The sequence below is a fragment of the Aphelocoma coerulescens genome, chromosome 7 (genome assembly GCF_041296385.1).
Source record: "Aphelocoma coerulescens isolate FSJ_1873_10779 chromosome 7, UR_Acoe_1.0, whole genome shotgun sequence".
In the NCBI taxonomy this organism is placed as follows: Eukaryota; Metazoa; Chordata; class Aves; order Passeriformes; family Corvidae; genus Aphelocoma; species Aphelocoma coerulescens.
In genome coordinates, this window is record NC_091021.1 from 23,453,240 (window position 1) to 23,478,825 (window position 25,586).

General features: G+C 52.4%; 1 protein-coding gene across 1 annotated transcript in view; it reads right to left on the reverse strand.

The window, feature by feature from the left end:
* Positions 1 to 3,946: 3,946 nt before the first annotated feature.
* SLC4A3 (solute carrier family 4 member 3) overlaps positions 3,947 to 25,586 on the reverse strand; it is a 32,118-nt gene continuing 10,478 nt past the window's right edge. The window contains exons 5-23 of the mRNA XM_069020845.1: positions 25,056 to 25,198; positions 24,285 to 24,496; positions 18,218 to 18,369; positions 17,412 to 17,592; positions 16,731 to 16,866; positions 16,453 to 16,627; positions 15,942 to 16,038; positions 14,020 to 14,204; positions 12,230 to 12,443; positions 11,684 to 11,905; positions 11,198 to 11,346; positions 9,638 to 9,832; positions 8,987 to 9,193; positions 8,287 to 8,376; positions 6,545 to 6,711; positions 5,911 to 6,164; positions 5,493 to 5,662; positions 4,847 to 5,020; positions 3,947 to 4,119 (exon numbers count right to left, since the gene is read on the reverse strand). Of these exons, the coding sequence (XP_068876946.1) occupies positions 4,042 to 4,119; positions 4,847 to 5,020; positions 5,493 to 5,662; positions 5,911 to 6,164; positions 6,545 to 6,711; positions 8,287 to 8,376; positions 8,987 to 9,193; positions 9,638 to 9,832; positions 11,198 to 11,346; positions 11,684 to 11,905; positions 12,230 to 12,443; positions 14,020 to 14,204; positions 15,942 to 16,038; positions 16,453 to 16,627; positions 16,731 to 16,866; positions 17,412 to 17,592; positions 18,218 to 18,369; positions 24,285 to 24,496; positions 25,056 to 25,198 (3,201 nt within the window). The 3' untranslated portion in view covers positions 3,947 to 4,041. The remainder of the gene's footprint in view (positions 4,120 to 4,846; positions 5,021 to 5,492; positions 5,663 to 5,910; positions 6,165 to 6,544; positions 6,712 to 8,286; positions 8,377 to 8,986; positions 9,194 to 9,637; positions 9,833 to 11,197; positions 11,347 to 11,683; positions 11,906 to 12,229; positions 12,444 to 14,019; positions 14,205 to 15,941; positions 16,039 to 16,452; positions 16,628 to 16,730; positions 16,867 to 17,411; positions 17,593 to 18,217; positions 18,370 to 24,284; positions 24,497 to 25,055; positions 25,199 to 25,586) is intronic.

Here is a 25,586-nt window from a genome sequence, read left to right on the forward strand (position 1 = left end):
CACGTGCAGCGGTGCCAGGAGAGCTTCGACCTGTGCAGCCTGTACCACGTGCTGCTGCTGGTGCTGCCACGGAGCCCCTCGGGGCAGGTGGAGAGCTGGCAGCACCTGCAGAGGCTTGCCCACTGCCAGCCTGGCTCGGCCAGCCCTGACATGGCCAGCAGCTACGTGGACTGGCTGGCCTCATACCTGCAGCACCTGAGCACGCTGAAGGAGAGGTTCGACACCAGGGTGGTGGTCCCTCTCTGTGAGAACTTATACATGCACGAGGAGCCGGCTGCTTGTCCTACCTGGCAGTCCCCACTGGCATCCATCCCCCACCTGGCCGCACAGCTCTTTGCCCACCGGCGTAACTGGGGGCTGCTGCTGCAGGGGGGGAACCTCAGTGAGAGTGTCTTCAGTCCCCAGAGCCTGCATGACCTGTGTGGCTTTGCTGATGTGGGGCCCTTTGTGAAGGTCTTGAGGCTGGTTCCTGATGTCTTTCACCAGAGCTTGGCCACAGCAGATCTTGCCCAGAAGTGGGTCTCTCTTCACCGCAACAGGTACAGCCGCTCCCTGCCACCATCGGCATCACTGTCACCATCACCACCACTGCAGCCACCAGCATGGGGCAGAGTGGGGCTGGCTCCCGGCACTGTACAGCCCCCACCACACGGCAGGGCCTCCCAGCAGCCTGACTATCCCCTGGGCTTGCCCAACCCCATGATCCCGCTGCAGCCCTCAGGCACAGGCAGCAGTGCTGTGGTGCTGCAAGCCCAGCTGCAGGAGAGCCAGGAGGAGCTGCTGGCCCTGCTGCACCGCAGGGAGCGGGCGGCCGCCCTGCGCACCCAGGTCCGTCGTGTGTCCCAGCGCATCCACCTCCTGCGCCTGCAGCAGCGGGGCAAGGGGCCGGGGCTGGCCCGGCCCTGGCAGAGCTCAGGTGTGGGTATGGGGGCTCAGTGTGAGGCTGCCCTGGCCGAGGAGCAGCAGAAGAGCCTGGAGCTAGAGGAGTACCACCACAGCATCCTGGAGACTGACTGGCTGCTGGAGCTGGAGGTCAGGCCCATCCTCATCCGGAGGATTGATGCGGTAAGGGGCATGTGTTCTGCTTGCACTCCCTGGTCTGCATACCAGGGTGGGTGGGGGCACTGCTGCGGTCCGGGGTGCTGCAGAGGAAGAGCTGGACATCCAGGTGGAGACGTGAATCTTGTAGGTCTGGGTACAGCCATAATCTCTCCAGTCCAAACTAATGGCCTGCTAGGCAGCCATGGGCATTCAGATGCGAGGAAGGAGAGCTGAGGAGTGGGGAATGGCAGAGGGAGTGTTTCCTAACATGGCGGAACAGCCTGTGGGTCATGGATACTCCCATCCAGCCCAACTGGATGCTCAGGAGATAGGCACCCACACTGCTTCCTCTCCTGTAGGTTCAGCAGCGCTGCCAGGCCCTGGAGAGGGTGCTTCAAAGCCAGGCAATGCCTGCCCTACAGCACGTCCAGCTCAGAAACAGGATGGCCACCACCTGTGTACCTGGGCAGGCTCAGCCCTGTGCCTCAGCAAGCAGCCCCTGGTCAGCAACCTGACCATGGGCAGTGGGACTTCCACCTATTCCTAGCAGCAGCACCCAGGAGAGCACAACTGGAGGACACCCAACCCATCACCATGGGCTGCAGGCAGCCAGCAGTTCACAGGGACCTGGCTCAGTTCTTGCCTGGGAAGAAAGCATGGAAAGAACATGTTTAATGAGATGTTTCTTCTGCATTCAGCCCACGGCCCTGCCATTTGGCATGTGGCTACAGACTGCACAAGGAGATGGGTACTGAGTGCTGCCGAGCATGCAGGCACGAGCATGCACGTGTATATGGATGCAAGCAGGCAGGAGAATGCGGTTCTGGTTAAACATGGGGCTCAGCCTCCTCTTTCCAGCAGCCAGTGTGGAGGCTGAGTCCACAGTAACCAGTCTGCTGGATGATGATGGTGACAGAAAGCCCACCTCCATGCTGGTAGTGGGTAACATGGTGACAGTCCTTGCTCCAGCTGGGGCTTGCTACCTTGCTGGCTGTTGTGGGCAAGGAAGTTTTGTGTTGGGGAATTTCAATCAATTTAATTTATTGCCATTGGCAATAAAACAAAAGTGTAGAGCCAGAGGCACAGTTCCTGTGAAGAGTTTATTGGTGTAGCTGTTTCCACTACAGTCGGAGGAGTCACAATGCACAGAAACAACAGGCGTCCTACGCTACACAGGGAGGACAGGACACACACAGCCACAGACACACAGAGACACTTGTCTCTCCGCCCCAGGCCCTGCGGGGGGACCAGGCTGTGGGTAGGACCTGCTGCGGGGGAGGCTTCTTTGATGGGATATTTCTGCAGCCTCCCGAGGAAGGCATTGGACCCTCCTGGTAATGAAGCACCCACCATCTCTCTCAGGAGCCAGGCTGGATAAGTGGGAATGGGGGCAGCATCTTCTCCCAAATCCAATGGTAAAGTGAGCATCCCAGCTTCCTCCGGAAGACCAGTCCAGCTCTGACCATCAGGAAGAGGCTGGGGTGCCTTTCTCTTCTGGCACTACCCTTGGAGTTTCCAGGGGCAGCAAGGGCACCATCAAACAGTTTCTGGGCCAGCTCTGAACAAAGGCTGCCAGCTCGGGCAGACCCCAGGAACAGCTCTGTCAGGTGGAAAGGTGTGATGCACAGCAAGCCCCACTTGAACAAGAGGAAGAACTTTACTGTGAGAGTGACTAGCACTGGAACAGGTTGCCCAGAAAGGTTGTGGAGTCTCCCTCACCGGAGATATTGCAGAACTGTCCAGATACAATCCTGTGCCATGTGCTCTGGGATGACTCTGCTTGGGCAAGGAGGTTGGAGCAGATGACCCACTGTGGTCCCTTCCAACCCAACCCATTCTGTGGAGCTGCCCAGAGGTGGTGGGGGCTGAGTGCTGGGCACCCTGAATGCTGCTCCTTCCCATCTGGAGGGCACTGCTGGATGTGAAAGGCATTTCAGTATGGCAGCAAAACTGGGGTGGGGGTTTCAGTGACTTCCTTGTAGGCTTGCAGGGAGCCAGACTCAGTGGATCACTGCACAGGGAAAGGGAGGGGACCCAAAGGACTGTTTTGTGCTCCAGCACTACATTTCTTGTATAGCTTCTTAAATACGGTTTCTTCTTGTTCCCAGGGACAGGAATGTGGGGATCAGGGACTGGGATACAGCCCTGTGGTCAGTGTTTACTCCTGCAGCCTCTGTGGAGGTGCAGAATGACAGAGGACTCCTCTTAGTTCCTGCAAGAGGGCAAGCATTCAAGACTTCAGGATACCTGCTTGTCTCCAGCCTCCCCTCCCTGTGCAGTTTGCCTTTGGAAATAAGGTTGGGAAAATTGAGAGGAGGCAAACAGCTTCTTCCATGTCAAGAAAGAGCTGAAAACAGTCATGTGGGAAGGTGACTGGACAGAAGCTGGTCTGGAGGACTGGGCCAGGGTGCCAGTCCCTCTCTGCCTCTCTGCCAGGCTGCAGCTTCCCCATGGGCCACCTGCTGTGGCAGAGGCCCAGTGTGAGCACTCCTAGAAGGGGGCAGAGGGGAGGAGGAAGGCATCTGCCAGATGAGTAAGGAGATTGCTGGCCTGGGAGAAGAGGCAGCTTCCAGCCCATTCCTGTGAGTGCTCAGTGTCACGTGCTGACCTACCCAAGCTACCCAAGCTTCATGGTAGTGGAGGGGAATGCAGTGGCACCAGCTGGTATGGTTCCCCTTCACCACCTGGAGATCAGGCACAGGCTGCCTCCAGCAGGGAGGGGACAAACCCCTGACCCATGGGCACTCAGGACCCACACAGCTTTGGGATGTGAGAGGCATCTCTCAGCCCACCAGATCCAAGAGGAGAGAGACTCACAGCCTCTACTGAGCGAGCGATGGGGCAGCCAGAGCCAGGACTGCATCCTGCAGGGCTATGGAACAGCCATTCATTGGTCCAGGCAAGAGATTGTGTGACTCATGGCAAGTCTCCAGTTAGTCCTTGGGAGGGGTGAGCAGGTGTGAGCTGCTTGTCCCATGAGTGGGGAGGGCAGCTCCCAGCTCACACAGGCATGTGCAGCTCGTTGTATTCGTCCCGGCCATCCTCGTCGAAATTTGGCTCCGCATCCTCCGAGTCCAACTGGGAAGAGGCAGAGACCAAGCTATGAAGGCCACAGCTGCTCCCAGTGTGGCGTCAAGCCTGGCACAGAGGGATCAGCACACAGCAACCCAGGCAGCTGGGATGTGCTGGGAAAGCAAAGCTCTTGCTCCTTTCCCTCCCAAAAGGCGCCTTCTTTAAACCCTCATGCCCATCCATGCGTCCCCAGCCTGATGCCCTTTCTATTGCCTGGGGCTTTGGTCCAGCACTGCAGCTCTTTCCTCTCCCCCTACTGGCAGTACTCACTTCTGAGTGCTGCTCCAGGCTCTTCTTCAACAAAATCTCAGGATGTTGACAGCAGCAGAGGAGCTTGCCAGCTCTTGAAGAGCTGCCAGCACCCTGGCACTGTGGTTACACACTGGAGTGCCAACAGCCACAGGCTCTGATGTGCTGCTGGGCTGTTCTTGCTGCTGGTTCAGTGGGGAATTGGTGTGTTTCTTGATGAATGAGCCACAAGATGGAAGGGGAAATCCTTATTCCAGGCCTCTGCCTGGTAGGAACCTGTGTTTCCTTGCCCCAGGCTGCCCACCCATCTCATACTGCACTCCCAGGGCTACAAGATCCAAGGAAGCCATCCACCCACCTACTGCTATTGAGCAAAGAACCTCAAGGCTTTGCTGGCCCATGATCTCCCAGCCTTTCAGGCTGCCAAATCTCCTCATTCTCTTTCCAGTGTTGCAAGCTAGACTGAGGACAGCCGTCTGCTCACCGCTTTGAGCTCCCTGTCGTGGAAGAAGTGGGGCAGCACGAAGCGTCGCAGTGGCACTGTCATGATCAGGACAAAGGGGAAGGCCAGTGATGCCACCGTAGATTTCACCACCCAGAGCAGCACAATGCAGGCCAGTTGAATGCAGGTGAAGAGATTCATTCTCCAGGTCTTCACCTAGTAGGTAATTCCAGTCTAAGAACACATTAACTTTACACACAGATTAACAAAGACCCAACTGGCAAAACAAAACACTTCTGCACAGCATAGTACAGCAGAGTACCTGCTGCTGCAGAGTCTACCTGTCTTTACTCTACAGCCAGGTAGAACTCCGTAACACATCAGCCTCTGTGCTACCTGGCAGCATACCCAGCTGGCAGTGCAGTGTCCCTCCACACCCTCAAGCAGCACATCACTCCTACAAATCGTCTGTCCATCCATACAATATCCTGGCAATATACTCCTGGGTGCAGCCTACCAGCATTGTACCACCTCTGTGCATGCCTTGCACTTACTTCTCGGCACAATCTTGCAGCCAAGCACAGTCACCAAGCTAAGTATCACTGTAGCAAAATACCATACTCCCCTCATCTGCTTCTTCTTCCTCTTCTTGTCATTACCTGGTTCTGTGCAACCTGCCTTTGCTCACCTTGACAACGTAGATGTGGTCAGGGTGGTGCTTGGATGGCATGAAGATCAGGAGCAGGCGCTCATAGAGCTGGATGCCAGTGAGCGATGTAACCCCCATGTAGAGGAAGATGCCGAAGAGCACAGCCAGTGGGATCTGCCGCAGCATGTTCCCCATCACAATGGACAGACCTGCACAGACGGAGCTCAGGGCACGTGTGTCCCACACCAGCCCCTCCGCAAGGCACCTCAGCCTCCCTCCCTCTCCCGCCTCCTCTGTCCTGGGGTGCAAGGGAAAGGAAGCTCAAAACGGGTAGGTGTGGGCAGTGCTGCAGTGAGCACGCAGAGCATGGGCCGGCCCATGGGACAGGAACACTGCCAGGAGATTCAAGGGCTTGGTCCAGACCCCTCCCCTCCCTTGTTCCCCAGCAGAGGCTCACCGACAAGGGCAGCAATAAGCACTCCGGTCACACGCTGCTCCTTCACCTCCTCGATCCTGGGCTTCTCCCCGGGTGCGATGGCCTTGCTCATGACGGTCAGGGCGTTGACGTGGGTGACGGAGCGCACTGTCGCTGCCGTCAGCCAGGGCAGCCCAAAGAGAGCACAAAGCCCCCCCATAGTGCCAATGAGCAGAAGGTCCAGGTGGAAGCCAGAGCCTTTCAGCAACTTCCTCTCCTTCTTGCTAACAATCAGCCTGGAAGAAAATAGATCCTGGGTCAGTGCAAGGCCCAGGTCAGTGCCCCCAGACAGCACTGAGCTGGGGACAACATCCACTCTCTGAAGACAGCACACATGGGGATAACAAGAAGATGGATGAGGAGGGGGATGGTGGCTGTCAGCCTCAGGTTAGAAGTTTCCTCCTGTGCTTGGCTGAGGCAGGTCTCCATCATACCATATGCCAAGAGGGGAGCCAAAAGATGATGAGAGAAGTCAAGGTACAGTCTGAAACAGCCAGGATCCTGCTCTCGCTGTTCCTTTGGGATGTCTGTTGCATCTCCATGTGAACCAGCAGCCATCCTGGCCTTGCCTGCCTAGGGGTTAGCGATGGTTGAGGTTGAAGGGGGAGGTACTCACGTAGTGATCTGTGTTTCCATGAAGATAAGAATGAAGACCAGGAGGGCAGGGATGGCAGAGGCAAACATCATCCACAGCGGAAAGGTCCCACTACTGCCCATGGGGTGGATGAACCAGCCACGCTTGTGAGGGGATGTGACCGACAGGCCAGAGGGAACATTCAGCTTCTGTTGGTGTAGTTGCAAAACCCAGCAGTTACTCATTAATACAAACATGCCCACAGCCTCACACAGCTTTGATCCTCCTGGTCTCCCTGGTCTGAATGCCTCAGATGATGGGATAAGCCATCCTGAACTGAGCAGGACTTTCTCATGGATAATCCCCTTCAGTGCAAAAAATCCCATGTTCCCTAACATGGGCCTGTGTCATTTCCTTTCAGCTACTTAAATTCCCTTTGTTTTTTTCCAAGAGACCAAGGAAGTATCTTCCCCTCAGGAATCTCACCCCCATGTCAGTCCTTACAGACCATGGTTAAAATTCTCCTTGACCTCTGCTTGGACAAATTAAGTGTTCTGAACTGCCTACCATTTTCTGAGGTGGCTTTCCAGAGTTTCCAAGGCTTTTCTGAGACATTTTACAGCATTGTTTTTGTAGTGTGAACCCCAGAAGTGGCCACATTCTCTGGAAATGACCTCAGCCTGACCATGTTCAGAGGGAATATCATGTTTGTGCTCCCATCAGACCACACAGACTCCTAGCTGTACACCATCCTGACCTTGCGTTCATCAGCATTTGAACCCTTGGCTCTGTGCTGCTCTACAGCAATTTCTGCTATCTGCACTGCAGGCAGAGTTTATGATTTGCATTTATGTTAATCAGCGTAAGTATGAATAATATTTCTGGAATGTTTGTCCTTGAGTTAAGCTGTGTAACTAAGTACCATTTTCTCAGAAAGCTTTGTACATATGCTGAGTTAATAATAAAATGATAATGCTTTTGATATTAACAGTAGAAGTGTAGAAGGGTATGAAAAGAATGTAACAAAGTGCATGATTTCACTAACGTCTGATAGACTGAAATTTTTCATTGAAATTCAAATGAATAAAAATAAATTTGGATTCCACCAAGCCTTGGGCTGTTTTGATAAAAAACTTGCATGATGAACAGGAAATACTTCTCACGCTCTTCCCATTCTTAGCAAAAAAAAAACCAAAACAAAAATACATAACTACATATCTATTGAAAAAATGAAACCTGTGAGACAGGTTTGTTCGATAACATTAAGTTAACAAACTTAAGTTTGTGCATAAACTAGGGAAAAAAAATTATGTTTGAGATAAAGTGATCAAAATACTAGTATCCTACAGTCAAGGAGAGAGTAGGTACATTGAGTACTAAGCTATGACAAATACCCCATTGAAACCATCCTACGGGCCACCTTCTTCAGTGTGCATAAACAGTTTATGTCTTGTTGACTGACTGCAAGTGTTTAGAGCTACAAACAAGGAATGGACTGGCACTGAATCTCCCTAAAGCCTCTAAACCCTCCCCTGCAAACAGCTGGAAGACCAGAGGGATACCAGAGCACTCCAGTCCCTGTAGCTCTGGCCTCAACCTCAGCAAGACCCTTGGAGCCTCCCTTCAGCGTGGGAGTGAGGATGAGGGGAATGTTTCTGTTTGCTTTGTGCCATTATGACTAAAGAGGCAGGAAATACAAATTCCCCATTGCACAAGAACGAGCCAGTGCCACAGGGATCACTGCTGGGCTGCAGAAGGGGCTCTGAGGGCAATGCTGGCACTACCTGTGTGTAGGTGTCAGTGATGGTGTAATCCACCAGCACCATAACCAGGATGGAGATGGGGATCCCGAAGTCTCCGATGATCCGCCGTGCCTGCAGAACACAGACCTGTCATTGGCAAAAGGAAAAGGCCAGCTCCATGCACCTGCTATAGGGTGCCTATGGCAAAGAGAAGCCCCAAACGGAGTCAAGCACCACTCCAAACCAGAGCACTGCTGATGAGCAGGGCAAGGAAACCCAGCCTTGACCCATGGGGCTGTGCATCCCACTGCCCACCTAACATGCTTTTAAATGACTGGCCAATTGCTCCTCCTGGCCTATTTAGACAGTGCTCCAGGTATTACACAGATGCCCTCCACGTAGAGAAATGCCCAAAGAGAACAAGTTGTAAGCCCTTCCTCCTATATTCTAGTTTAACAGACTTGTATCCAGTCCAAGGAGCTTTCCCAAGGTCCAGAGGACTTTCCAGCAAGCCTCACTGGAGCAGGACGGTGCAGATACCATCATCAACAGTCAGCTCTTGTCTGCACCCTAGGGTGGGCTACCATCTCTCCTGCAAGGTATTTAAGGGATTTGTGGTGTTTCTTTGAGGGACATCCAAGTGTTCTGGAGAATAAAGGTAGCTTTATTTTTTCTGTAGCCAGAAGCATTATTTGTTTGGCACGTTCCTTGTCCTTAAATGTGAATCCCACAAACTTCTCACCTTTCCTCCTAGGAAGCGGCTATTCTTGAACTTGCGCATAAAGAAGGCAATGAAGAAAGTGCCTAGCATGAGGATGAGGGAGAGCAGAGCAGTGTTGGGCTGCATCCTAGTTCCCAGTGACATTGCATCTGTAGAGAGCATGCTGGCATTCAGGCTGCTCTGCACGTCTGGTGGGTAGAACTTCAGCAAAGGATGTTCTGCAAACACCTGAGCAGGTGAGAGAAGCAGCAGGCAAGTTACCACAAGGAGGGGCAGGGGGCACTGTCACTACTGGGGGCAGGGGGAAGCGGAGGTGTCCTGCTCTGTGGAGAGGTGAGGGCAGTAGATGGTGGGCACGGACAATCCCAGCATCCGTCACCTCGCCTCACAACCTACCCAGCTGGAGAGGGTTGGGGAGAGAAAAGTGGCCCCTCTTTAATGTCTCCTGCAGGAAGAGAAGGGGAGAGAGACATTAGGGCTCTTCCTGCCACCCTCTGTGGTGGCACAGGAGCCAGCTGGGCTGAGGCATGAGACCAGCAAAGAACTGCTCTACAGAACGTCTAGGAAAGCTGTGGCTGAGCTGGCCCTGTTCCCTTGCCTCCTGTGTGCTAAAGCAGCAGGTTCCTGAGGGATTAAGAGATGCAGCAGCCCATTTCCCCGGGGAAGGTTCACCTTGTACAGTTTGTAGAAGGTCTCATAGATAAAGATGAGGGAGATCAGGAAAGCAAAGATCTCCTGGGTGAAGGGCGAGATGTAGCGCACCAAGAAGCTTCCTTCAGCTGCCACAATAATGAAGATGAAGACGATGAGCCACAAACCAATCCACACTCTGCCTGTCAGATACTCAATGCCTTGTGTCTGGCAGAACTGAAACGGAAAGGGGAAGGAGTTACTCATGGCTCCTCAGGCTGCCTCCTGCATCCACTCCCCATTAAGATCAAAGACTGTTCTGGAAAAAAGCATGTTCATCTGCTCAGGCACCCAGCACAGTATCAGTGAATTCATGGCTAGAATCACAGGTAAATTTGCAGACTTTGCATTAACACCTGACAGCTCACACCAAGCAGGTCTTCACCACTCCAGTCTTTGGACCAGTATCTCCTTCAGGCTCTCCTGAAGCCAGCCCATGCATAACACTGCCCATACCACCCATATGGAGGTGCCATTGCTCAAACATGGCTCTCCATTGCTCCATGCACTCAACAGCCACAAGCCTGTTCCCTACAAAGGAGAGCCCAAGCACCCTGCTACATCCCACTGCATAGAGGCCACAATCTCAGACAGCACCCTGCATACAGACAGTTATATGTGTGTGGAGAAAAGCCCCCAGGCTGTCACCACAGAGGAGACCATCTCCACTGCCTCTGCTCATCCATACACACCAACTATTTCCAGTACAAATCACACCCCTCCCTTTGCAGCCTTCCTCAGTAGCACCACAGGCAGAGGTACACCTCTGTACACAGTGACTGGGCAATGCAAAAGCAGTCAGTGAGAAGTGCAGTCACAGAAGAGCAGAGAAATTCCCACTCTGCAATGGCATCACTGGCTCCGAACTCTTGACAAGGTGAAAATCTAGCTGTAGAACAAAACATGCTTTTTTGAAGACACAGACGTGCTGGGAGTCAGAGAAGAGGAGAAGAATTAGATCCACTGCATGAAGGTACAGTGATATGGGGATGCTTTCAAGAGCAGAGATCATGCTACTTGAGAAAGAAACACATCCACCCCGGCTGGCCAGGATACCTCTACACACACCCTTGGGCTCATCCTTAGAGGTGGGAGTAATGTATGTGGCACATCCCAAATGGGTGGTACACTCAATGTTATTCCCATGAAAGGAAACCTGGACATAAGTAAAAGTGGTGAAATGGTCTTCAAAGGAAGCCCCAAGAAGAAAGTTTTAGGATGCAGCTACAAGTGCTCATTATGTCAATGAGCTGCAGCACAGGGCCAGGGGACAGTGCTCTCCTCACAGTCAGCAGGTAGAGGAGTCCTGTTATCAGTGTCAGACCTCAAAGGATAATGGATACAGCAACAGGAGGTGGAAGTCCCTTTAGCCAGACCTGAAAAGGGTCAGCAGAGCCAGGGGCAGTCCTGGCTGAGCTGTGAGCAGCCTGGAAGAGTTCACACTAACAAACACCTTTTGTAGAGCTGAGAAATGCCAACCGCCCTCTCCAGAGCAAGGATAGAGTGAGCAGGTGCCAAGCACAGACACTGCCTCACATGTACCTTGTAAAAAGCTTCTTCAAACACCAGCAGAGGCCCTGAGAAGCCAATGACCAGGAGTGGCTGGGCTCCAAGCAGGGAGAAGAGGATCCCTAAAACTGAGGTGGAGATTATCAGCTCGGAGACCCCCATGAGACCCTCAGTTTTCTCTCCTGGGAAAGAGAACAATGAATGAGTGTTATAGCCTGGTCATAGGCACCATCACCACAGACAGGCAGGCTGCACAGCTCCAGACAGAGGAGGCAGGTCCCCATCCCATCAGTCAGAGGTGCCCTGTGTTAGGCAGGGAGCACGGAGGGAGCACGGGAGGAGCCCGGGCAGCCGAGGCTGGAGAGGCCAAATGGCAGGGCGGGAACAAGGCAGCAGCCGAGGCACAGCACTACCACTCTCCCTGAGCGAACAGAACCAAAGCCCACCCCAGAACAGCATCACACAGACACAGCCAGTGTCCCAGAGTGCAAAGAGCAGACCAGAAAGCAGGCCCATTACCTAGGAGTCCCCCGAAGGTGATGGCAGGAGAGAGAGCAGCAAAGTAGATGAAGAGAACGGCTGCGAGACACTGGCTGTGCAAGGCGTCTCTGATGTCACTGAGGTATTTGGGGTACCTGCGCTTTATGTCCCGAACCAGACCTCCAAAAAATATCCCGGTTCGCTTCAAAGGGTCATCCTCAGCTTCCTCCTCTTCTTCCTCAGCTTTCACTTCACACAGCTCTGGAGGTGTATGGAGGGCAGGGCTTCAGCAAGGAACACAGCTGGGCCCTTGGGCTGTCCCTCTCCCCAGTACCTCAGAGAGCTTCCTCCAGCAGCACTAGCCTGGTGGGCCCCCTGCGAGAGCACATCCCACTGCCTCCTGCTGTATCCAGCTGCCAGAGCTGCCCACAGCCACTGTCCTACTCCCCTTGCCCCACTCCCCTTGCCCCACTCCACTGCAGAAACCAGGCCCTGCTCTCCCCTCTACCAGGCTCTGGCAGGGGAGGGCCCATTGGGGCACACAGGGCACTAGGCACAAACTTGCCCAAATGTGAATGGAGAGACCTTTGGCTTCCTGAGCAGTCCCCTCCTTCATGGACTTCTGCTCCCTCTCCTTCCTCTTCTTCAGCAGCAACTTCTGGAAGGTGGCAATGGATTTGAGCAAGTCTTTCCCCTCCACCTCTGATGGGGGGATGACAATGCTGCAGTCCAAGAACTCGTTGATTGCATTGAGGAGGTCTTGACGATCATCTGCCATGTATGCAGCCTCGTGGAAGTGCTGGAAGGGGCAGGGAAAAAGAGAGAGGGAGAAGGCTCAGACCAAGACTAGACCCCGCTACCTACAGCCTGGAAAGACAATGCTTGCTGTGACCTTTAGAGCAACACTCTGCTCCCTCCATCCACTACTCGTCTCACTACTGCCACTCTGTGACCCACACTCCTGAATCCTGCTGCCTGTTTTGAGGGAGAAGCTGGTAGAGCCCCAAAGCACCATAGTTACAAAGCACAAGAACCATGACCTGAGCAGGGAGCCTAAGAGACTCTTGGGAGTCTCCACATGAGAGAGAGAAAATAGGCATCTACAGCATGAGGGAAGCCATGCAAAGGAAACTAGGCAGAAAAGGGGAGATATTTCTGACAGCAAGAGCAGGGAGCAACGAAGGATTCTAAGGAGACCAGGAGGGGACAGCACTACTGCAGATAGGCAGGGAGGTGCTGGCAAACAGGTGGAAGTGCTGCACTGCTTCTGGAACATGCTTCCAGAGAAAAGGCTAGAGGATGATGAACGAGTGAAGAGCCTGTAAAGCAGGTAGGGGACATCTAAGGTCCCTGCAGCACACAGACTCCCTGGAGCCACAGCTTCAATGTAAATGATACGGTGCTCTCTCCATGGCGCCAGGACTGTGTAACCTTGCTATGGCCGGCCCTGGCTGCAGCAGCTGGCTCTGCTCTTCCAGCAAGAGGAGCAGAGACTCAAATGAGTGAGGTCAGCCCACAAACACAGCACTGAAGCTGGAATGGCACCTCACCTCTTCGGGCTAAAAACACATTCTCAGCTGAGCCCTGCGCAACTCCAGGGAAGGGGTCTTTCAGTTTGTTACCTCTAATACATTTTTTCTGATTAGGCCTTTTAGTCTCCAGTTCAGTGAAAGCTGTGCAATAGTGGCAGCACAGGAAAGTTTGTTACTTGCTTGTAGTTACATAGCACCAGCAGGAAGGACCTGTGAACCTCTATGCTGGACGCATGCAGCAGACGCTCAGATTGTCTTTCCTTTGTATTTAATTGCTTACCAAGATAATGAATTTCACTGCCATCTAGACAGATGGAGACTTCAAGCAATGCACATGCTTGGCAGAAAAACCTTCCTGCCTCCTCATCTCTCCTGTATGGATGTGCTCCTCTGCATGGATGCCCCAGCCATGAGACTCAGCTAGAAAGCTTCATCCAAACACTGGAAAACAGTCCCCAGGCATTACTGGGTTTTTATGTCAGTGTGCCAGGTGCCATGGTCACAGGCATCACTCAGCCTCCCCACTTCTATGTTTGTTAAATGTCAACTGAATATCACTCCTCTAACCTTGGGTCGTCCTTTGCTCCTCCTGCTTTTACACATGGCCCCTTTCTTCACCCCACCTAGCACACTCTGTCCCAGCCAAGTAAGTGTCTGTCCTACTCTTTCCTCTGCACTGGGGTGCTCTACCTTGGTCGAGCCAGGCTGATCTTAAAAATCCCAGGTGCTGACACCTGCCTACCCCACCTGAGCCTTTGCACAGCTCTCATCTCAGGACTGTCTTCTAAGGAGCCAGCAAAGCTCCCTCGCCCATGTCAGCATCACTTCCCATCAGCTCCTCACCTTGTCAGACATGAGGGTGGAGATTGAGCGGCCAATTTCGTGGTAGTCCATGTTGGCCTGGCTAGGTCCCAGCAGCACAAAGATGAATCTGACAGGAATTGGGACCTCCAAGACAGATTCCAGGAAGACGGCCTCATTTAGTCGGACGAAGGCCATGGTTGGCTGCTCCAGAAACTGCACACAACCTACCAGGGGGCAATGTTAGGAGCAGAGTTAATCATTGGGCTGAGCTGTACTGGGTTGCCTTTAACAACAGAGACGGGGGTTTTGGAGGTTCCCACAAGCTCTGCAGTTATGTACTTTCTCCAGACCACAGACACAGCACTGACCTTCATGCTGAGGACTGCTCCAAGTCCTTCACTGATCATTCATAAGCAGTGCTACTTTCTTTAGCCTCTCAGCTAGCCCATTCTTAATCCCTTACAGATTACTCTATTTTACACTACAAGGCGCTAAGTTTAAACTGGAAGGTTGTTTCCCACTTACGGAAGGAAGCCACTTATATGTTACTTTTATCAAACAAACTTCTAATCTCATCAAAGAATGAAATCAGGTTTGCTTGACATGACCTATTTCCCATAAATCTTACTGCTTGGCAATAATTACAACCATATTCTTCAGCTCTTTATTAATTGAATCCCATATTAGCTCTGCCACTATGTTGGCCAAGAAGGATGTCAGGTTAAACAACCTATAGGTACTGGCTCACTGTTCTTCCCTCCTTGAGCATTGATGCTATGAGCTTTTTCTGTTACCTTGTACATTCCCTATATTCTTAAACTTTTTATTTTTTTTCAGAGAAAAGTAAGTCAGTGCTCTAAAGACTCATAGGTGCAAACTGCACATTCTGTTTTACAATGTCTGCATCTCATCAGTGCTTGGCAGTTTCCTCAGTTCCTAACAGACTGGGAAGTACTCCCGCATCCTCTGGCACACCAGCCGCTTCCTTCACACACCGAACACAAATGTTTATTGAATACTGGTATTTCTCTGGCATTATTACTGATCTTTCTGCCATCTGTGTCCAGCAAAGAGCTGCGTTCTGTGTTAGGCTGGCAAATCTGGGCCCTCTGAGAATCAAAGTGAATCCCAAGAAACAGCCTTAGCTCAGAAACAAGTCAATGTTTAATTATCAAAAGTGCATTTATGAACCTGATTTGGCCTCATTGTGATTAAGCATCAGTTTGACTGAGCTGCCAAGCCTCTTTGCCTGAGCTTTTAATCTACTGGATAGACAATGACATTTACTTTGCTTGTAGTGTAGCTGGGTTTGCTGAGATGTTAATGCCAGTGAAGTGCTGAGAAGGAATACTCTTGCAATCAGAAGGCACCAAGCCCACTGATGCTTAAGCCTGCCTGCTCACAGCCCTTCTGTACAGAGAAGTATGTCCTGGCAGTGCTACGGCCAGTACCTGAGACCTTGCCACCAGCCAGGCCCTGCTTCTGCCAACTCAAAGCTTGCTGGCACACACAGCCAGCAGCCAACACTGGTTGGAGAACAGGGAGAGAGCCCAGCTGCTGGCAAGGTGTGAAGAGGCCAGACAGAAAGCAGCAATGGTCAGAGGGCAGGGTGATGGCCTGGCCATCAGTCCCCCAGGCACCACTCATCTACTTCTGAGTTGCAAAACCAGACATTCTGTGAGCCTGGCAGGACTTTCACCACTAAGCTGGGTGCCAGCTCCCAGCAGAAGTGTCTATCAATCTCCTTTTTAATTTAGGAAAAGAACTGCCCTGGCAGGCCATGTATTTGCCACAGACAAACAAAACGTGAACCAGCACTAAAGGAGAGAGTGTACCAGAATCACTCCCCAGCTGAACATGTATGAGATGATCAAATATCCCCTGGGAGTGAGGGCACAGACAGCTGGGGCCACACCAGGATCTGCACTATTCACTGGGGGACTCTACATGCCACCTCTTACCCACAAGGACCACTGTGGCCTCTGCATCTTCAGGGATCTTCTCCATCAGCTTCAAGTATTTACGATGGCCCTCAGAGTTATGGAGATGTGGGTTTTTCTGCAAGGAAAGAATACAAATAAGTAAGGATGAAGTCCCCATGCTCTGGTCTCCCTACACAGTCTTGCAACCCACTAGCATAACTGCAGCTGGGCTTGCCTTGGCTGCAATGCCCAATGCCTGCTTCCCAGCAAGGCAGCCTCACAGCAAAGGCCACCCTGCAAGTGCCAGGGTTGCTGCTCCCATTACATGCTCAAGCAGACACCTGCATACAGTGCAAAGCCCAATTAGGTTCCAAAATCACAATGCAGTGACCCAATTTCCAGCACTCCAGGTGATCCAGGGAACTCAGTCCTCACATTACAAGGTTTCCCCATGAAGGGGCTCAGACGTGGGTGCCATGGCCTGCTGTTAGCCAACAGTTGTCCCCAGAGTGTGGAAAAAGACGCAGTAACCCCCCCAGGTCACCCTCACCTCCTTGCACTCGGTCTCGTTGGCCTTGGGGTCGGCCATCTCAATGCGCTCTTCCCCCATGAGGGGCACACAAGTGTCTGTGGTGTGGTTGTGATGGTGGTTTCCCACGATGGAGTTCATGCTGGAGCTGGAGTGGTTCCTCGGGAAGAAGCCCTCTTTCTCATCATTGGGATGGCTGAGGGGGAGAGTGGTGGCCATGAGGGGGTCTGCCTCCCTTACCACCTGGGGCTCGGAGATAGCCGCCGAGCCCTGGTAGCCCTCATCCACGTGCCACTCACCTGTGCTTCAGCAGCAGGGCACGCAGCACGTTGGCTCGATCTTCTGCTCTGATCTGGTCAGAGATGATCATGGTCTCCACCATGAGGTGAGCAATGCCAGGCAGAGTGGTCTGCTCCAAGTCAAGGAGGACGGCACCTGCCAGCATGAGGGGAAGAGCCCTGCTCCTAGTGTGCAACACTCCCTATTGCATTCACACCCAGGGGACACAGCTGTCCCACCAGGAGCCAGGCTTTGGCTGGGGTACAGATTCAGCTGAGAAATGCCCAAGTCCAGGTGTCCCATGTCCTTTCTGTAAACCCTTGTCCCAAGAGAACCCAAAAGCTCCAAGATGCAGTGGTAGTTCTGGTTTCTCCTTTCATTTCAGTCTCCCACTCTGACCAAACTTGCATTTCCACACCAAAGATGGGTCTAAGACCTGCTGGCCAAGGCACAGCTGGGTGTTGCAGCTGCCATGTGCCTGAGACCAGTGAAGCAGAGCATGGAACCAACACAAGCACCCTTGGGCTAATGCAAACCCTGCCAAACAGGCTGCAGGATGTCTGTCTCCACAGACCCTACACGAAGCCTGGACACAGACACTGTTTCGTGCCTCCAGTGAGGGAACTAACAGCAACACAAGCTATTCAGCAAAACCTGTCCTAGAGCAAGAGACAAACCCTGGTCTGCTCTTCCTGACTCACCGTGGGCAATAGTCTTCCTGAGCTCCAACAGACTGCGAAAGGACAGTGAAGCCACGTGAGGTTTCCCCCACCTTGCTGTATCCTCCTCCACGTCCTCCTCAAACTTGATCCAGCGGGCTGTCTCCCTCCAGTGCATCTCCTGGTTCTTATCCACCACCAGCTCATTCAGCTCCACAAACACCTAGTGTGGATTACAGCGAGGACATGAGATACATACAGCTCTGCCAGCAGCACGCAGAAAGCCTCAGCTCTCTTCTCAAGGCACTGCCTGGTCTGATGCGCTACCAGAACAAACCTGCTGGGGTTTAACCAGAGGCTTACTGCACAGAAGCAGCCAGGACAAATACCACTGACAGCATGGCAGGAGCTTCCATCAGCACATGGAGCACCAGAAAGCCCCAAGTCACATGGTGTGGGCAGATGGGAGAGAATGATGCAATGCTGCATTCCCTTCTACCAAACTATGGCAATTTTGTCCTCTGCCTTCTTGGTTTCCCCCTAAATTTTCCACACTTACCAGAGATAGTGATGTTACTGTGCTGCCAACTTCCACAACAGCATCACCATTTCTGTGACTTTTTAATGTCTTTCCTAAGGTCAAAGCTTTGTGGTTTCAGGAAAATCTCCACTTTTATTGAAAAAAGTGCATTTTCAGCTGTCATGATAATGGATAATAGCTTGAAATGTCACCCTCAAGGTCATGTAAAGAATTAATTATATTGAAACACATTTATCACTTAAATTGCATGTTTTCTACTCCTGATTTATGGCTTCTGAACAAGTGTGGGAGGACAGCACATGGATACCTCGTGGGGCTTTCTATCCAACTTCTTCTTCTTCTTCTTTTTCTTGACAGATGGAGTTGATGCTAATTTTTTGCTTGTCCTGGTGATCTGACTCCGAGATGGTTTTTTCATCAGATGCCTCCTCACACCTGGGTTATCTTCAAAGCGGTGGCCTGAAGACATAGGAAAGGAAAAAAGGCCACCAATTTGTCTAGTGGATATATGCTGTTTGGCAGGGAAACACGTCGGAGCACATCCTTCTCTCATTAACTTAGGCTACCAAAGCCCTGGCAGCTGGAGAACTCACCATCATCCTCCAGACCTTTGAAGATCCTTCCTGCCTCATCTGCCTGCTTTCATCTCCTCCAGATGTCTGTGAGCTAACCTCTTCACGAAGAAGGCTTCTTCCTAGGCTGTGCATACACTGGGGCTTCATCACAAAAGCTTTTATTCATGGTACCCAAACAAGTGATGTGGGAAGCCTTCCCACACTCCCCCAACAAAAAGCAACCTGCAGCCTTGCCTGCACAGTTCTGCACCCACACAGCACAGGCAGGCACCTGGCTGGGTCTCACCTCTTTCACCAGGGGAAGGCCTGGTGCTCAGCAAGCATAAAGGGCAGTGAAAGGGAAGGATATTTAGCTGCTGGTCTGGGAGACACAAGGAAATATCAATGTCTGTTTTATTTAATTGTGTGATGAGACTGTGGCATAACACTGCAGCCTGGGGCTGGCTCGGAGGCTGGCAGTGAAGTTGAGCTATCGCTGCTTCTAGATGTTCCGCAGTGCCACTGTAATGCCTCAGAAAGGTCTGTGCTAGAGACTGGCTGGATGAGGCCAAGCCTCGCAAAGCCTCCGGACAGGCTGTTAAGGCTGCTCTACAAAGCCATCACCAGTGCTGTTGGTTAGCCAGTGCCCACTAAAATGCAGCCACAACCGTGCCAGGCTTTTTGCAATGCCAGAGAAACAGCACCTGGGCTGGGAGAAACAGCCTGCCATGGAGAATTTCCCTGGACACTACCCACAGACAGCAAGTGTATCTTTCTCAGCATGGACAACTCATAGGAATGTGGAAAGCCTCAGAGCCTGGCTCCAGGAAAGGCAGGCTCGCCCAACTAGATTATGGAGTCAGGGCTTTTGCTCAGCTTTGGTCCACTGAGGTTTGCTGGCCCTGCTTGTAAGACAATGCCAAGGTCTTCTCCCTGGCAGAGCAAGGGCAGCTCTCCACTGGCTGGGGTGAATGTTCTGTCTGCACGCATCTTTCTGCACTTAGCTTCAAGACCTGCAGCTCTCAGGGTATGAGAAACAGTAAAAAGCACAGGGTTTTAAGTCTGAGTGGTCTCTTTGATGTTGCAGAAAAATATCTGTACACCTCTGGCATGGAAAGACACACCCAGCATCAGGCCAGGCATACCATGGCCTTGCACCTTGGAAATCTGGGTCGCTAAATTAAATATAAAATGAATCAATACCAAGCCTCAGGGCATTTTCCCCCATTGGCTGCCCTGCTGATACACGTCCTGCTGATGGCGGGACTCCTCCCTGCTCCACTTACTGCACTGCAATGTCAATAGGAGCCAATAACTGCCCAATAACCACTACCAACGTTTCTGGGAGCCAGGCACGTGTGGGGCTTCCGTGCAGTTTTGCATGGATTTCTCAGTTCCTGTGTGCACAGTAGCCACTTCAGCACACTCAGTATGAGCTCATGCATAAAACAAGCAGTCCACCAGGCAGATGATCTTGGTATCTGGTACCTTTGCTCCAATCCCTGCAGCTTCTGATTCTCCTATGTATCCTGGGACTCCCTCTCGCCATGTCCCTGGAAAACCAGGGCCAGAGTACAGTCTGCCCAACAAGACAGAGCACAGCAAGCTTTCCCCATGGTGATGACAACTTATTACACAGTACTCTTCAACAACAGCTCCAGAAAGCATTCACAGGCATCCAGTCTTGGACAGAAAACAGCTGGAGGACAGATAATAAGCAAGAAGCCACATTTCCTGACAGCACCTCCAGTGACTCCTGCACTCGCTCACAGGACAGGAACCAGAGTGCTGCAGGATCAGAGTGCATCGGTGAAGGCACACCTCCAGCACTCTACCTACAGCAGACTAAGGAGAGATCTACTTTGCTGCTCTTCCCTGGCAGTGTTTGTGGCTACTGAGGTGCCAGCTGGTGGATATAACTCATAGGAGCAGGGTGGACATCTGGTCTTAATTTAGGAGAACCACTGGCTTTGGGAGTCCCCTGCAGAACCCAGCTGAGGTGCTCCAGGCTGCTCTACAGAGACCCCCTCTGTGTCCTGTCAGATTGGTGCTTTCCCCAAAAAAAAGTCAAGCTCAAGAGAGCACCTAAATCCGGGATCCTCATTCAGGACAGGATCAAAGGGTCATATGCTCAAGGCACAGGTCTGTCCTTCTTGCTTGAAGCCAAACTCCCCAGGGACTACTGCTCTTGCTGTAGCTCCTCTTTTCAGTGCTCCCCAGGATCTGAATATGAAGACAGTGATGATGTCAGAGGACAGAGAGCAATTCCTATGGTAGCTCCACTTCAGTGAACTGGTATGTCACCCTCCCACACAGCATCTCCTACAGTCTCTTCCAGAGGATGATGTCATGTTGGCGTCCACAGTCAGATCTCTTCAGATGAACAAGTTCCTTTTCTACCAGCTTAAATCCGAATATGACAAATATGACTTTGCACTGGTTAAAGTCTGAACCCAAGAATGAATGCCTTTGCTGGTAAATCCAACTCAGTGAGCAATTGCCTTCAATTTATACTGTAGCTCCTGCTCCCTTCACTTCCCTCAATACACAAGGAAGACCAGAAAGAGGCATCAGAGTATTTGTATCAGTACTAGAGAGCAACCTGCTATCCTGGCATCACAGGGATAGTGCACACTGCCCATATACCCCAATGTTCAAGTCATAGCAAGAAAAAAGAGATTTAAAACTCAGACTCTTGAAATATTGAAAAAGAGACCTAAAACTCAGACTCTTGAAATACTTAAAACTAGACTAAACAAAATGCTAATCAACATACTCTAAGACACAACCCTATGCCAGCTTCTGAAAAAAGCCACTGCCCTGTCCTGCACAGAGCCCAAGTCTCTCCTGGCTGATGCTAAGTTCAGTGTGACAGGGACAGCTCATCCCTGCTGCCAACGAGGTGTCCGGGTCCAGCACTCCCCATGATCCAAACAGTTAAAAGAATGCAAGGACACCAAGGACCCCATTCTATTCAAAAGCAAATTGATTCCTCCTGGATCTGAGTTGGTCCTGGAAGAGGCATTGCCACAGAGTGAATAGCTGGGCAAGTGGCACTGGCTGAAAGTGAACTGGCTCTGCACAAAACAGACTCTGGTGTCTCTGCCATACCTCTCTGCAGGATTAATCCACAATGTGGGTTCACTGCAGAAATAATTAAAGAGTTGACTGTACAGTGCACCTGCAGTATTAGCTGTAGCAATCTATGAATGTGTTAACTGCTAGAAAGACCAATTTCCCCACTTTGTAAGTGATGCATTAACACACCTTGCAGAGTGATCTGCCCCTTCTACCTTCCCAAGAATAGCCATGTTTTCCAAGGTGAACCTGGAACAATTTTTTCCCACCTTTAATTTACAGTTCACTCAGCTTGGGACAGCTGATGGGACCACTTTGCTCCAGGTTCCTATTTTGAACTTTGCTACTATTATATGCTCTATCAATTTACAGTAACAAGTAGCAGACTTGTTACTGTGACAGCCAGAAGCTAATCCCCACTTGCTGGTCCCTGCAGAAGTACACAGGCAGACATTTCTTCCCTGAAGGCTTGTGAAGATGGAATACATGACAAAGAGAACATGATGCTGGGACTGGGAAGCAGGGCAAATTAAGTCTTTTGCCCAAGATCAAACAGAGTCTGTGGCAGAGCCAGAAGCTGAACCAAGGCATCCTGAGCTCCTGTTAAAATCACTCTGCTTTCCCACTCTTGTGTGCAAACCTGTTTACTGGGCTAGCTCTGGGACATCACACCCCCATGTGCACTCCTAAAATCCCTTGAAAAATTAACACATGATCCGGATGAGGACATTTGGACAACCACCCACGAGGCATGGCTATGAACAGGATCACTCCCAAGGTGGGCTGCCTTTTACCATCATCTACCGAGGAAGGACCCCTGTGCGAGACAGGAGTGAGGCTCTGGTTTCTGTGTGGTCTCCGAGACAGCTCAGAAATTGCTCTGCAGGGGATGTGCAGGTATGGAAACACATGCAGAGAACAGGAAGACATTCTTGATTCTCAGGATTCCTATTCTCTCCTCCCCTGCTTTCCCCACTCTTGTTTCCTTCCTTCCTCTTTTCCCCCTTCCAGGCACCCCAGCCAGCCTGCCATCAGCTAGTTTCACAGTCATGCTCAAACATGCAGATAAAAAGACTAGGTTATTTTTTTTTCCTCTGGGCAATTAGGCTATGGTGCAGAGCTGAGAACCTGATATCCACCTCCGCTGTCAGATCTGCACCTCGACTCAAATTCCAGCAAACAGAGCAGCAGCACACTGTCACCTTGTGCTACAAATGGAAGGGGAAATCTCTTTGTCCTTATACACACCTCAGAACAGCTGCTTTTTCTCTGGCCACGGCACAGGTCACATCCTCATAAGCACAAACAGCAAGACACAGCTGCCTCTGGAGCTGCTTGAGCGAGACACACACAGGAAAGCAGCTCAGCACTACAACACAGATCGGTACTAAGACCTCGCACAGACACACAGGCATCGGGCAGCTCCTCTGGTGTCCCCAGACACACAGTGGGGCAGACTGTACTTCCTCTAAATCAGGAGACCAACCTGACACGGAGAGGGTACAGACAACAAACACCGGGGGGGGTTATGCACTGTAGCCGGGGGCTCTGATCTACAGCTGCAACCATGGGGTCACTGCTCCAGTACTTACAGGTGGGCTCCCCGCCCGGGTAGCCCAGATGGTTTCTGATGGCCTCCCATAAATCATAGTCTTCAAAATTGAAGGCAAATTCATCAAAATCTTCATAGCCGAGTGAGTTGCGAATACAGGTGCTTATCACTACCTCCGGGCTGCTGCCCCCTTCTGATTCCTTCGCTGGCTCCTCTCTCTCTTGAAGGGTTGTCATTTCGTCCTTGTGAAGGTCAGGGGTCAGGTGTCATGAACGACATGTCTTCAGATGAGGAGCCAGGATAGGCAGGCTGATGTGTGTCACGCAAGCTGCCCCCCTGGGGGGGCTTCACCACAGCCCTGGGGCCAGCCCCGGTGCCTCGCTCTCCTGCTCACGGGGCATGAAGGTGCCGGCTGCAGCAGCCCCAAGGGCTGATGAGGTTCCAGGAAGGCTGGCTCCACCCAGGGATGCTTCCGTGGGGGGCTTCCCCACCAGCTCCTCCAGAGGAGGGTCCTCGTTTTGCTGTGGGGTCTTGTGCCAGATGCCCAGGGATGCGGCACCCGTGGCCTGGGCACAGCCAGGCTGTGTGTGCAGCACCACTTCTCTCCCTCACTCCCCTCTGGTGTCTCCCTCCCTCTCCAGCCTGCAGAGCAACCTATTGAATTCTCCATGTCCTCGGGCCCGGAGCGTGCATTTCCATGACGTCTCTTCTCTCTGTCCTCGTGCCACGCACAGGGGCAGTCCCCCTCTGAGGCGCTCCAGAGGGGGCAGCTGCCTCTGCCAGGAGAGCAGAGGAGAGGGAAGGCTCCTCACCTCAGGTTTTCTGCAATACCAGAGCTGGCGGCGTGTCACACAGAGGGCTGATTGCTGGGAAAGTGTGTCAGGAGAGGAGAGAGCTGGATCTCAGGGAAATGCTGGGAACCCTGAACTAGAGAGGACAGTAGGGTGGGTGAAGGAACAGGCATCCATGGGGTAGGTGGGAGTAGAGATGCTGAAAACAGGAGGATCAGCACTGTGGACAATGCAAAGCTGACAGAGATAAGACACTGTTGGAAAAGAAGGATCTGGGGAACAGGAAGGTGAGGACCAGATCCTGTGGCAGGCTGAAGACCATGCCTGAGGCTGCTAGGGGAGAGCACAAGACAAAGGGACACATGCACTGGTAATGCAGGTAGTGCTGAAAAGCCTCACTTTTCATGCCATCCAGGTCAGCAGACGCCAGCATCTGGGCCTCGGCCTCGTCCGTGGGGACGCGCTGGTACGCCGCGCTCTCCAGGGTGGTCATGCTGCCGATGCACATCCTCTCCTTCAAGTCATAGGTAACCCGTTGTCCACTCGCCACCTGCCCCCAGGCTTTGCGCTTCTCCCACCCACGTGACAGACGCTCTCGAGGCCCAGGGGGGCTGTGGGAACCAAAGAGACTGATGATAGTAAACAGGGTGAATGAGAACGGGCAGTGGCCCTCAGGGGTCGGGGTCCCATGGCCCAAGCCCTGATCAGCAAGTTCCTGAGAAGGAGCAGGGCCAGGAGGCATCTCCTGCAAAACCTGAAGGCTGCCTGTTCTGCTCCTTCTCTTCCCTACCACAGAGTGGGATCAGCTTGTACCCAGTGTCAGGGACCTACCCCTGAGTTGATGGCCTCATGGTCCCCTCCTGGGGCTTCCCTGCTTGCAGATCTGCACAACAGCACAAGTTAGCTGGGAGGAAGGGTATTCCAGGTGTGCAGCCCAGTGCCTCCAACCCTCTAACCCATGGACCCAGGGAGGTTGCAGGAGTTCCATGGACTGACTGTCCCACCAGAGAGCAGCCCTTTTGCTCACAGATGCTCTCCCTCTGGGACCCACATCCCTTCTGACTCAGCAGGCAAGTTCAGGCTAAGCACAGCCACTACCCCTGGGGACAGACTCTGTGCGGCGACCTTGAGCCAGGGAGAGCAGCAGGCAGCTTGGCACCGCTCACCTACCTGTGGAGAGAGGCGGGGCGCTTGTCCTGCAGCAGGTCAGCAAAGCGAGGCATGGGGGACAGGATGCCACACTCCTCCTCCACGTGGAACTGCGTGGGAGCCAGGGCGCTGCTGGACTCCTCCTCATCGCTGCCGACGGTGAACTGCAGAGACAACAGTCCTGACAGCGAGAGCTGGGGCAAACAGCCTTCACCCCAGTCCTTGGCACACAGAGCCTGCCCAGGGTGGGCCACAATGACTTTCCCCACATGCCCTATACCCTGGGACTGGGCATAGTGAGCCCTCCACTATACTATAAACCCTAAGAACAGACACAATGATCTTCCCCCATGGATCTAACAGCCCCAAAACAGTCATGTGGATGCCCCTGCATCCACACCAAGCAATGGCTTACCTCTCACTGTCCTTTGGTGGCCATCTCTGCTAGGCAAGGACAAAAACATTCTTCCCACAATACTGCACAGCTACAACTTCTTATCCCTGAGCAGCATACTCACTGGAACCCTCCTACCACCTCCCCCCAGACTCCAA